Source organism: Coenobita brevimanus, chromosome 46, assembly GCF_032717465.1.
Source record: "Coenobita brevimanus isolate Jiangsu-jjx chromosome 46, ASM3271746v2, whole genome shotgun sequence".
NCBI lineage: Eukaryota > Metazoa > Arthropoda > Malacostraca > Decapoda > Coenobitidae > Coenobita > Coenobita brevimanus.
In genome coordinates, this window is record NC_136999.1 from 38,586,596 (window position 1) to 38,599,815 (window position 13,220).

Here is a 13,220-nt window from a genome sequence, read left to right on the forward strand (position 1 = left end):
GGAAGCCCTCCTCACTCTTCCTTCCCAACCTCCATCTCCTCTCCACCCTGATGAAGGCGACGATCAGGACGATCAGGACGAGGAATTTGTGGCATGGAGTTGGGAGGATGGGAGTGATTATACTCCCATCATTCACCCATTCGCTGAGCAGGGGCGTGCTGGCTGCATTGCTCCCGGTATTCACCCTAATTCTACCAGGCTGGATTTTTTCCACCTTTTCTTCAGTGAGGGTTTTGTGGAGGAAATAGTGGATCAAACAAACCAGTTCACTACCAGCCAGCGCCGTGAGAGTGAAAGACAGGGCACAAGGAGCAGGCATTCTATCATATATGATTACCCAGTTTCCCTTGCAGAAATGTTTTTGTTTTTGGCCCTGGTATTGTTGATGGGTATTGTACGAAAGAACCAAATTTCTGCATACTGGACAAGGGACCCTATTATGCTTACACCAATATTTGGCCAAGTAATGAGCCGTAATCAGTTTCAGCAAATTCTAAGCCCCCTCCATTTCTATGATGCTGATGATCTTGCAAATGTTAATGACACAGATAAGATGAGGCGAATTAGGTTGGTTTTTGATCACATAAGGCATTTATTCCGTTCCTCATTTCATCCCTATAGAGACCTCGTCATAGACGAGAGTCTCGTGTTGTGGAGAGGCAATATTTCATTTCGGCAGTACATACCCAGCAAAAGGCACCGTTTTGGGTTCAAGATCTTTGTTATGTGTGACTGTGGGACTGGTTATGTGCAAGACATAGTCTTGTACACCAGTGCACAGACAGACATAATAGAAGATCAGAGTATTGGTCTGTCTGGAGCAGTGGTAAAGACAATGATAGAAGACTATCTTCATCGTGGTCACGTCCTTTACCTTGACAATTGGTACACTAGCCCTCTTCTCGCTCATTATCTACACAGGCATGACATGGGGATCTGTGAGGCCGTCAAGGTGAACTGGCATCACATGGTCAAGGTGGGGCGGAAACTTGACAGAAATGAGGTGGTCTTCTTCCAGGCCAACAATATCCTTGCAACAGTGTGGAATCACATTAGAGAAGTCCGCCTTTTGTCCACGGTTCACCGCCCCTTGATGTACCGTACAGAGTTGGTAGATTATCGGTGCGAGAACAGGCGCCACACGTGGAAACCTGAGTGTGTGTTTGATTATAATATCAACATGCGCCTGGTGGACCAGTCAGACTCCATGATATCCACTGTCGAGTGTGCCAGGACCACGATGAAGTGGTACAAAAAACTATTCTTTCACCTGCTTGACATTACTGCCCTGAATTGCCACCACCTTCATGCCATGACAACAGGAGTTCAGGAAACCTTTGAAGGGTTTGTGAGGGAGCTGACATGAGAGATTGTTGCAAGGTATGCGGTTGAAAGGCCCCAACACCGCACCCGCACAGCCCCAGGTGCCCAACCTCCCCTGAGATTATCCGGCCGCCATTTCCCCACTCCTATTCCTCCCCAAGCAAATAGACCAAGGCCCTAACGCAGGTGTCACGTGTGGAGCAATTCCCGGGTGAGACCCACCACTCAGAGAAAGGACACCCGCTATGAGTGCATTCAGTGTAACGTGGGTCTGTGTATTCACCCATGTTTCAGTGAGTTTCACACGTTCCTGCACTTCTGATAAGGTGTGAATGCAATAGGACGCTGATACTCTGAAATAAATGCGACAAACAGACGCTCAGTGTAATTATAAGACCCATAGATCTGTAAATAGTAGTATGGAAGTGGAAACGGGTGTAATATAAGTGGAAAATTATTATGTAAGTGTGTGAGTATTATCTTAGTCGAAACATTCATTGGGAGGGTATTTTGGTGCGATATTCTGACGCTCAGTTGAATAAATAAGGCCAGTAAATATGTATAGTGCAGAATAGGGTGTAAATGGGTGTAATGTAATTGGTAAAGTATATTGGGATTGAAGAAATAAAGTAAAAGTGGAAACACGAATGTTAGAGAGCGTGCTTGCTACGAGAATATGTGCTAGCATTTCGCTAAATGCCCTAGTAACGAATCTAAATAATTGAAAACGTTTACGGTGGTGGAGGAAAGGTTCAATTTAAAGAAAAAAATATTATGAAAGTGATAAAACAATATTGTATGTTGAAATACGAGTCGTAGCGAGTGCGCTGAGTATGCATATGTGTGCTATACTTATGCTACATGTCATCGTAATGAATGAAAACAGCTGAAAACATTTACATACAGTACTAAATGGTAAAATGTCATTGAAATAGTAGTATACAAGTAGAAAAAATGTGTTGACTGAAACAAGAAACTTTGCACATAGCGTTTTACCAATCGGACCAAACTCGCTATGCTCGCGCGAAGGTACAATGCTTATTTTTCATATATATGTCATTGAAATTCATTATATTGTTATTCTTATTGTTTACTAGTTCAAATTCAATAAATGTAGAGGTGTTGTTTGTTGTTTCTCCCAAAATTGCCTACCACAGAAAACGTGAGCGCCTCACACGTCAATGATAGAATACAATACCTGGCATGGGGGACCTCACCTGTTCTGACCAGTTGCGGACCACAGTAAGCACTTTCTTTGTGATTTTCCTTTGTTTCTCAACAAAAGCAGAAGTTTTAGCCAAAAAAAAAAAATTACCAAAAATGCTCGGGACTGGGGGGTCGGAGGTGCGAAAGTGCTCGGGGCGTGACTGGTTAAACACATATTCCCTTGCTTTGTTATTATATCTGCCGTCAGGCAACTTGTCTCGTATACCCCGCCCCCTTCCTGAAGTCGTGGCCACGTCGATGGCTTACTACTTCCTGGGCAGTGGTTGAGGGGGCAGGGCTTAAGAGACAAGTTGCCTGGCGGCGTGTATAATCACTATCTTCTCATCTACATTATTTCTTTCCCTAACCACTAAACACACTGCACACACATTCCTCATTTATATTTTCAATGCTCTTACGTTTGACTTCTCATGCAAAGCAAAATTTTCTCTCCCATATTGATCTGACCACAGCAGCAACACACCTCCATGTACTCCTCATATACTTTTCACACCCAGGTCTCCATCTTAGTATCAAACTTATCATTGGATTGGTCACCATCTCTCCAGGAACATTCTACATTCTACTCCCACTGCACATTTACCTTGTTTTTCCAGTATTGCACAGAGGTTCTCAAGCTGCATCACCTAAGCAAGTCGTGGTAATTCCGTCATCATCATCATCATCATTCAACTTTTACCCCATCAGAAATGCAGGAATCCTAAGTTAGGTTTCTTAGTCCTGCCATTTTCTTTTAGTTACTGTAGTCCTTTTACCTTAACTTGGTCCAGAGTTTTGTTCTATTATAGCTTGTCACACTTGATCCATTCCATTCCAGAGCACTTCCTCATGACTAACATCATATTCTAGCATTATCCTATTGCTACATCTTTGCGTTCAAGATGGAGAGCTGGCAAGTTTTATAGTTGCAAACCCCTGAGTGACATACAACAATTTTTCATTTTTTCGTAATCTAATACAGCGTTGCCCATGAGAAGCGTAGGAGCCCGGGACCAGGCAAGTTGGCCCTGACATTTTAGATGAGAGTGACCAGCTTCACTCAACCCTGAGTGGCATTACTTGAGCAATAAACCCAAACCAGCCCTTCGATATAAACCTTCACTGGCTCAATCTGATTGGAGCGCCTTAATTGCCCACTAAATCATGGTTACCACCCAGCGTAGTAATTGGTTTCCTGGTGTACAGGAAACCATTTGGCTTGTCACTCTGTGTAGAGTCACCCGTAGACAGAAGAAAGAAGAAAGAATGAAGGAAAGAAAGGCATATAAACACCAAATAACTCCTCTGATATAAGTCTTTATATACAAGTACCACTTGTAGTTGGAGTACCCAGACCCACCAAACTATCAAGCATCTTTTTATGGATTATGGCAACCACCCATCATAATAAGTAGTTTTCTGGGTTATAGGAAATTATTTGGTTCGATTGATTGATTGATTGTAGTAGAAACTGGCGGTGCAACTGCTAAGGTCATATGCCGCCGGACAACAAGCTAAAACACATGGCAAATAAATAGTGCATAGTTAATAACTTTTTATAGAAATAATACACTGAAAATAATAAAAGAATAGTTAAAAGAGAAAACAATTTCTTATAAAAGTGGAAGGAGGCCCGCCTCCTGAAGAAAACCAAAAAACATCAGTAAAAACGCTATGGGCTCCCCCAAGCATCGAGGAGAGACAGTAGGCACCATCTACCCCTGTATGCCTATGGAGGAATCTCTGATGCAGGTCCCCCAAACTTGGACACTCGACCAGCAAGTGACGGACAGTAAGGGGAACAAAGCAATCATCACAGTACGGTTGAGTCTCGCCACCCATCAGGAACCCCTGATGTAAGCTGAGAGTGCCCAATGCGAAGCCTGGCAAGAGCTACCTCCAATCGCCGAGGCATGGAAGGGAGAACCTTTGGCACAACCACTCTTTAGAAGACCTCTTTCAGCTTATTATGAGCAACACCATCCCAGCGTCTCTCCCAACACACATGCATTCTGTCCAGCAAGTAAGGTGTTAGATCAGATCCAGGAAGCGGATATTCTGTTGGGGGCTGTTGAGTAGCCGCAGCCTTGGCCAATGCATCCGCAGTCTCATTGCCCACCACACCAACATGTGCGAGAACCCACCAAAAATCCACTCTCTTCCCCCGACGACGAATGAGGAACAGACACTCCAAAAGAGCTAAAACTAAGGGATGGGAAGAGTTAAAAGAGTCCAAGGCCAAAAGCGCCCCTTGAGAGTCACTAAAAATAGTAAAATAATTGTCAGGATGAACAAACACTAACTTCAAGGCTAAAATGATGGCTAACAACTCCGCAGTAAAAACTGAGGCAACTAAAAGAAGACTATCTCCACGGCTAAAATTGGGAAATACCACTCCAAAACCAACACCTGATGCGGATTTAGAGCCATCAGTATTCACAGGCACAGAACCACCATGACTAGAAGAATGTTCTAAAAATAACATTAACCCGCCCCGTCCCGACCACTTTCTCACCACTGGTACCCTCCAATCCCGACCATTTTTGGACCAAAATTTTTTTTGCTAAAACTTTCGCTTTTGGTCAGAAACAATGGTCAGTCACGAAGAAATTGTTCCCCGGGGTCCATAATTGCTCTAAACAGGTATGCCTTGGTCACACCTGGCACTGTGTTCTCTGTAGGTGGTCTGAGCCTCTAACGTTTTCTATGGTATTATAAGTCTGGGAAACCAATGAAAGTAAGTAGATATGTATTTATTACAAACATAAAAACATGTGATAAAAGAGTAAATTGGATTTTATACAAAAATAGAGCTGAAATAAGCATTGTACCATCGTGCGAAACGAGCAAAATCGAGCAGACTGGTCACGATGAATTGCTAACATTCCAGAATCATGATACATATCAATTTTTCTACTTACATAATACTTCTACAATAACATTATACCATTTTACATTTTACTGAACTGTTTTTACGTATTCACAGGCCTTTCGATAACTTTAGCGTAATGTTAGCGCTTATTTACGTAGTGAGTGAACTCGTTGTGACTGTTGTTTCAACTCGTATTGTTTTTTTTCTACTTACCTAATACTTTCCTAATAACCTTATACACTTTTCAACTTTAGAGAACTGTTTTGAGATAGTTTCAGGCCTTACGTAAATATTTAGCGTAATAATAGCGCATAATAACACACAGTGAAGTCGCTGTGACTACTATTTCAACTTACAACCTATTTTTGTACTTATATAATAATTCTCCACTAACATTGCACATGTTTACACTTGATATAATTGATATCACATAATTTCAGACCTTACGATTCTACTGAGCGTCATATTATCGCGTACTTACACAGTGAGTGTTATCGCGATATCATTTGTTTCATCTTACACTAGTATTCAACTTATAACTTACCTTACTACTAACATTACAACCTTTTCCACTTTATATAATTCCTATCACATACTTACTGACCAGAATGTTCTACTGAGAGTAATATTTTCGCAGATTTACACAGTGGGTGTACTCGTGACATCAATTATTACAACTTATACTATTTTTCAACTTATACGTTTTATTCATGCTAACATTACACCCGTTTCCACTTTATATTCTTGCTATCACATATTTACTGACCAGAGTGTTATACTGAGCGTCATATTTTCGCAGATTTATACAGTGGGTGTAGTTTTCATATCACTTCGTTCAACTTACACTATTTCTCAACTTATTCATTACTTTCCTGCAAACATTACACCCGTTTCAAGTTTATATAAGACTTAGCACATACTGACTGGCCTTACCATTATACTGAGCATCATATCGCCATCCCACACAGTTTCAGTAGTGTAGGAAGTTATGGTACTCTCTGAAACATGGCTGAAGGCACAATGCAACATTGGTGGTGGTGGGGGAGGTGGAGAGCGGCGCCTTTCATCACTCGCACTTCTCTTCCCTCTCCCTTTTCCTTTACCCTTTCCCTTCCCTTTCCTTCCTTTCCCCACATCCTGGGGCTGTGTGGAGGAAGTTTGGGAATATTGTATGGCGAAAGACGTGCTGGGGAGTGGCTCCACCTCCTCTTGCCTAGGCCTACGTGCACCGCATGTTCGTGCTGCCTCCCTCACACCACTTTCCCTTTCACCCCGCACTCCCGCCACACCACTTTCCCTTTCACCCCTCGCTCCCGCCACACCACTTTCCCTTTCACCCCGCACTCCCAGCACACCACTTTCGCCTTCCCCAGACAAAACACTAGGCCATACTTTATTTGCCTTCTCGCCCCACCTTCTGATCCTTGGGGTGAGATTATTTCCTTCCCCAACCACGAGGCAACATCACGTCCTAAGCCGCCATCATCGTCATCGTCCTCATCCTCGTCCTCATCAGAATCTCTCTCTAGGGGATGGAGAGAGGTCCATGCAGGTGTTTTGGGTGCAGGATGGCCTTCCCTTGCCTTACGATACGTGACATACCGCTTTTTCCGGGGCGAAGGGACCTCCTCATCACTGCTTGTTATTTCCTCCTCAGGCTGCACATAATCTCGATCCACCACATCATCATCAAGTGGAGAATCACTATCTCCAGTGAAGGCATTCAGGGCGGATTGTATTTCGTCGTCTGAGAGACCTTTACACGCCATGTCTGACCTGGGTCACTGCTAACAGGTGAGTGACCGAGACAAGGGCGAGCGCAGGTCACGCAGGGTCTGGGACGCTGCCCGCCTGGTGGCAGGTAGGGGAGGCTTGGGTAGGTGGGCAAATCGAAAATCTCGCGCGAATTTTGAAAATTGTGGAAATTATGAACCTTGCAATTGCAGGACGTTGAAGTACATCAACGGGATTGGCAGTGACAAAACGTGAGGACGTGGAAGTACGTCGACGGGACGCCGCGGGTTAAAAGACACTGGGGAGCGATAAAATCCTTTGAACCTGCAATAGGCCTGCAGAAAGTTACCTCGGGCAATATCCAAGGCGCAACCCTCGGGATCCGAACAGGACTGACAAGTACTGCCAACAAACCAAACCCCACCATTATATCCTGAACCCTATAGCCAAATGGACGAGGCATGCGAGGGTGTCTACTATAACAGAGAAGACAAGACTGTTTCATCACACCCTCACAGACAAGTGAGTCTGGAAGGCGACGAATCCGGAGCCAGCACCGTACTGCAACAGACTGATGCAGTAGATCTAAGGGAGGCACACCAGCTTCCACCAATAACCTGGGAATTGGAGAGGACCGAAAAGTCCCAGTTGCAAAGCGAAGACCAGTATGATAGACAGCACCTAGAGTTTTTAGTCTTGATTCTGTGGGAGAGGAATATACCTCACAGCCATATGACAGCTTAGAGGTTACAATTACCTGAAACAAATGCAAGAGTGTCCTTGGATCAGCACCCCAAGAGGTATGGGACAGAACCCTCAAGAGATTGAGAGCCTTCATACATGATGTTTTAAGATTTGCCAAGTGTGAGACCCATGTCAAATGACAATCAAAAGTCAGGCCCAAGAATTTCGTCTCTGTCACATAACGGAGTCTCCTGCCACAAAGCTGGAGATCAGGGTCCGGGTGTACCCCTCTCATCCTACAGAAGTGCATAGCCACAGTCTTTGAAGGGGAAACCGAAAACCCTTGGAAGTGGCCTAGGCTGAAATCTTGTCCAACGCAAGTTGCATACGCCGCTCAATAGCAGACATGCGGGAGCCAAAAAACCATATAGCCAGGTCATCCACATAAAGGGATGAGGATACCCCAGCAGGCACAGTGTCAATGATACCATTAATGGCCACTGCAAACAGGGAAACACTTAAGACACTCCCCTGTGGAACACCTTCCTCCTGGCACAGTGGCGCAGAGAGGGTAGAACCCACACGGACCTGAAACACACGATCAGTGAAGAAGTCTCCAAGCAACACAGGCAGGCGACCACGTAAACCAAAGGCATGAAGTTGTTGGAAGATGCCATGGCGCCAGGCAGTGTCATAAGCCTTCTCAAGGTCAAAAAACATAGCCGCAAGATGTTGCTTGGAGGCAAAAGCTTCACAGATTGATGCCTCAAGCCTGATAAGGTTGTCTGAAGTGCACCATAATTTACGGAAACCACTCTGCGACGGAGAGAGAAAGCAACCCTTCTCCAGAAACCACATAAGCCTGACATTGACCACCTTTTCGAACAGCTTGCACACACATGATGTTAAAGTGATAGGGCGATAGTTGGAGACTTGGGAATGGTCTTTACCAGGCTTGGGAAAGGGGAGGACAATACCCAACTTCCAACTCCTCGGAATAGAGCCCTCACTCCAAACCCTGTTAAAAAGGTCCAATAAAAACTGGAGTGAATCAGTCGGAAGATGACGCAGCATAGCGTATGGAATATCATCAGGCCCAGGAGCAGTGTCACGACACGCTGAAAGGGCAGCACGTAGCTCACGGAGGCTGAAATCTAAATTATACAGCTCTCCGAGAAGGATCCTTTGTGGAGACAGCGTAAAACTGATCTGCAAAAGCAGAGGCTACTGCATCTGGTGCAGACACAAGTTCTCCGTGAAGGCGCAACACCGGAGGGGAGGGGGGCGAGAACCTACCAGAAATCTTGCGCACCTTTTTCCACAGCATAGACATTGAAGTTGAAGATGTGGTTGTAGAAACATACGACCTCCACGAGTTACGGCGAGCATTCTTCATGACCCATCTATAGTGAGCACATGCTTTGCGAAACTGTATTTTTAGAAAATCAACATTACGATTGGCAAAATACCGACGAGCAGCTGCTTTGTAAGTTCCCATTGTTATGGAGCAGTCATCATTTCACCATGGCACAGGTCTCCGGGAAAAAACATCAGAAGTCCGTGGGATAGAATGAACCCCTGCTGAGAAAATGGTCTTAGTAAAATAACATTCGGCATCATCGATAGTTGAAAAATCAGTAACACATAGTTCCTCAAAGAGAGACCAATCAGCCCTGTCCAGGCACAAGCGTGGCAGACAGGCTACAGGAACAGAGCGAGTAGGCTGGACCACTACAAGATAATGGTCACCACCATGTAGATCATCCAAAACCTCCCAAGAAAAATCAAGGGCACAGTTAGAGGAGGAGATGGTAATGTCAATGACAGAATACGTGCCAGTCTGAACATGAAAATGGGTCGGCCTACCATCATTTAGGACAACCAAATCTAAATCCCCAACCAAAGAGGCAAGAAGATCACCCCGGGGATTTGAAAGTGAGTCACCCCACAAAGGATGGCGGCTATTAAGGTCACCAAGGAGCAGGAAAGGGGGTGGAAGTTGGCTGATAAGGGTTTCTAGATCAGCACGTATAACAGGAACGGAGGGTGGAAGGTACAGACAACAGACGGTATAGCACCTCCCAACGTGCATCTGTACTGCTAGAACTTGAAAGGGTGACTGAATCTCAAAGGAAATAAAGGGGACATCAGAACGGCACAAAATTGCACATCCACCGCTGTGACCACCAGGAGGAGATGCATGGAAGGCCTTATACCCCCTAATGGAAGGGAACTGTCTGTCCCCCACCATAGTCTCCTGAAGACACACACATAGTGAGTTCAGAGCAGAGAGTAATAACTGCAATTCCTCCCAATTTGCCATGGCACCTCTACAGTTCCACTGAAGACAGATTGGAACCGATTGAGCCATAGTGATTAGTATTAAATATTATGAACTTGGAAAGCTATGTAGCAACCTTGTTGGGAAGGGAGTGAAAGCCCTTCTTCCTAGGCGTGGAGCTCTGCCTCATCAACTGAGAAGGCAATGAAGATTTAGAGTTTCCATGGGTGGAAGAACCCTTAACCCGAGACATGTCCCACCCATCACCAGAATGAGTCCGAAGCACAGAGACCTTCTTGGAACCCCCAAGTGCCCCGTCCACACACCCATGTGAGGGTTCAGCTGGCACCTCGGGGCCAGCCGAACCCCCCCTCAACCAAATCATCCAAAGGTTGGCCACTGGGTGACGGATCAGAGGGAGCAAGCGACTGAGCTCTATAAGTATCTGAAGACCCAGGTCCCACCACACCTGAGGAAGAGGCAGGGACGGGAATCCTAGAAGGGCCATCATGAACACTCACAGACTTAGACGCCACCACTGGCTGGGTTGTCGAGCGAAGAACCCCCTCAGAATCCTCATGTGGTACAGAAGTTTGAACCTTAGAAGGAGGGGAGTCACCCAAAAACTCCTCACTCCTCACTCGTTTGAGGTTGGCAGATGCAACCTCCATCTCTGCACCAGAACTTAAAGCATTAGAAACTATAGTGCCACACTGTAAAGAAGAGTGAGCAACAGTAGCAGAGAGGGCAAATGGTACAGGAGCAGCAGTCGGTACGGAAGTAGCAGCTGATACAGAAGTATGAGAGATGCTGGTTTTTTTGGATATGTCAGGACAAGGATGCACAGGAAGGACATCGGGAGTTTTGGATGTGTCAAAGCAAAGTGTAGCATCGACACGGGTGTTTGTCACAGGAGGAACTGGAGGAACTGGGATGGGGAAGGCACTCCCAGATGCTGGAAGAACCACCGCAGAGGGGACACCCCCAGAGACAGGAGGCACCTCCCTGGAGGAAGCACAGCTGCTTCCAGGCTGCACTCCCTCAGTGGAACCCCCCGGGCGAGAAGGCCGGGAAGTAGAACCCCGAGAATCTGATGGGGCATTGTGTGATGGCAGGGGCACCTGCCGGGTTTATTTGGTTCGCTAGTCACTTAGGGTCATAATGGGTTTTGCATGCTTGGTCACTTATTCCTCAGCAATTTGTTCTGCTCCCTGTACCTCAGTATTACCCTGTGTGTTATTGATGTAACGAATGTCGATATTAAAATTACGGAAATAGCATACAAGAGAATGTTGAATATCATTATCTATAATAAATCGCAAAAAAGGAGCTACGAAGCCCTGTAATGTGACTATTAATACGTAGCTTAGAGTCATTTGAAAACAACACTGTATAATGAATAAGGATGATCTTTGGCAACTTTTATTAAAATGTAATGAGTGCCCGATACAAAGCAATGTTTTTTTTTTTTTTTTTGGTCCAACTCTTGGCATAGGCTTCACAGCCTGCTCCGAAGGCCCATTAGTCCTCCTACATACCAAACACCTCTACATGTCACCACCTCGGCACTAACACCCACCGTCCATATTGAATACATGCTAGGGCTGTCTCATACAGGACTTGTGTATTGGCATTAGTGGGGTATTTTTACATGTCGGCGGGTCTTCTGGTAGATCAGCAAAGTCTGCTTTTATGAAATTCAAATCCTCAAACTGTTCCCTGCCCTAGCCGGGATTTGATCCTGGGTCCATTAGGACTGCAGGCAGCCTCTCTACCGATTGAGCCACCGCCTCCCCCAGTTTCACTTGTGTTAGTATCGCTTAAAAATATTTTGTGAAGTTATTTGTGCTTTAATATATATATTACACAGTTATTGGGCATCTCGGTGATTTTCTAGCTAATGTAACATTGCTTGAGTTACCAGTTACATGTAATTTAGCAGCAAGTGCTAGATGTGCAGAAAACGTCAAGAAAATTCATGGAGGCTACAAGGCAAAGAAGTGGATTTACTTATTTAGCATGATGCATGAGTATTTTGCCCTTTAAATATACTAAAGATGGTTAACTACTTTTAAAAAATACTTTATTTAACCCTGTGTAGCGGAGGGGTTAGTATCATATTATGACGATTACCTGAATGTTGTCACGTCGTCGTTGACAATGGCCATGAGTGAGTCAGTGCAGGAGAATGTCCTGTGAAGGTGGTGGAGGGTGTGGAGACGATGGAGAGGGAGGCGAGTGAAGGCGAGCATCCTCGTTTGCTGAATCATCAGCAGGTGAGTCTTGAAGGAGGACTCGGCGAAAATGGACAGGAAGTCTGGGTTGTCACTCACCACCATCACAGTCATGCACCACAACACCTCACTCAGCTATTGATGGTGTCAGATATTAGAAGGATGTTAACAGCTGTGTGAGACCACACTGTCCTTATTGGTTGTGAATACTTTCTTGATAATTTACCAAGTTTACACTGATTACAAATAAGTTTTCAAGCTTTATTCTAAACGTACGAAGTTGTGTACTTGGGTAATGTTACCATTTTATCTCTGAGCTAACATTTTCTTTTCAAAAACCTTCATGGCTCTGAATACCATGCAGCTTTAAGAACTGCATACTCGTAGTCCGTAATACCGACCCAGCTATCTCTACTACTTTACGATATTATTTTATTCCACTAAGTCATAGCGTACAAGAATTCTATAGAAATCAAATAATAACCACAAATTCCTTAAACATTTTTTTTTACAGGCTTACTAGTTCGAGCTGGGGGCAAACCAAGGTAAACTTTCCAGCACCGATACACAAAGTCAAAACATAAAAGTAGACTATAATCATGTGCAATGAAAATAAGGAAAAAAAAAAAAAGTCGATCCTTGTTGTTCATGTGTACCAATATATATATATATATATATATATATATATATATATATATATATATATATATATATATATATATATATATATATATATATATATATATATATATATATATATATATATATATAATGTAGGAGCCTCTGTGGTACAATGGTAGAGTGTGCATTTCATACATGGGTGGACCAGGGTTTGCATCTCGCCAGGGTAATAAACTTTGGGAGTGTTCACCTGGCCACGTTCTGC

At 44.4% G+C, this 13,220-nt stretch overlaps 1 protein-coding gene across 1 annotated transcript in view; it reads right to left on the reverse strand.

Annotated features, from left to right (window-relative positions):
* Positions 1 to 12,229: 12,229 nt before the first annotated feature.
* Positions 12,230 to 13,220, reverse strand: part of LOC145398699 (uncharacterized) — a 35,555-nt gene continuing 34,564 nt past the window's right edge. The window contains exon 3 of the mRNA XM_080271501.1: positions 12,230 to 12,469. Coding sequence (XP_080127627.1) covers positions 12,230 to 12,469 — 240 coding nt within the window. The remainder of the gene's footprint in view (positions 12,470 to 13,220) is intronic.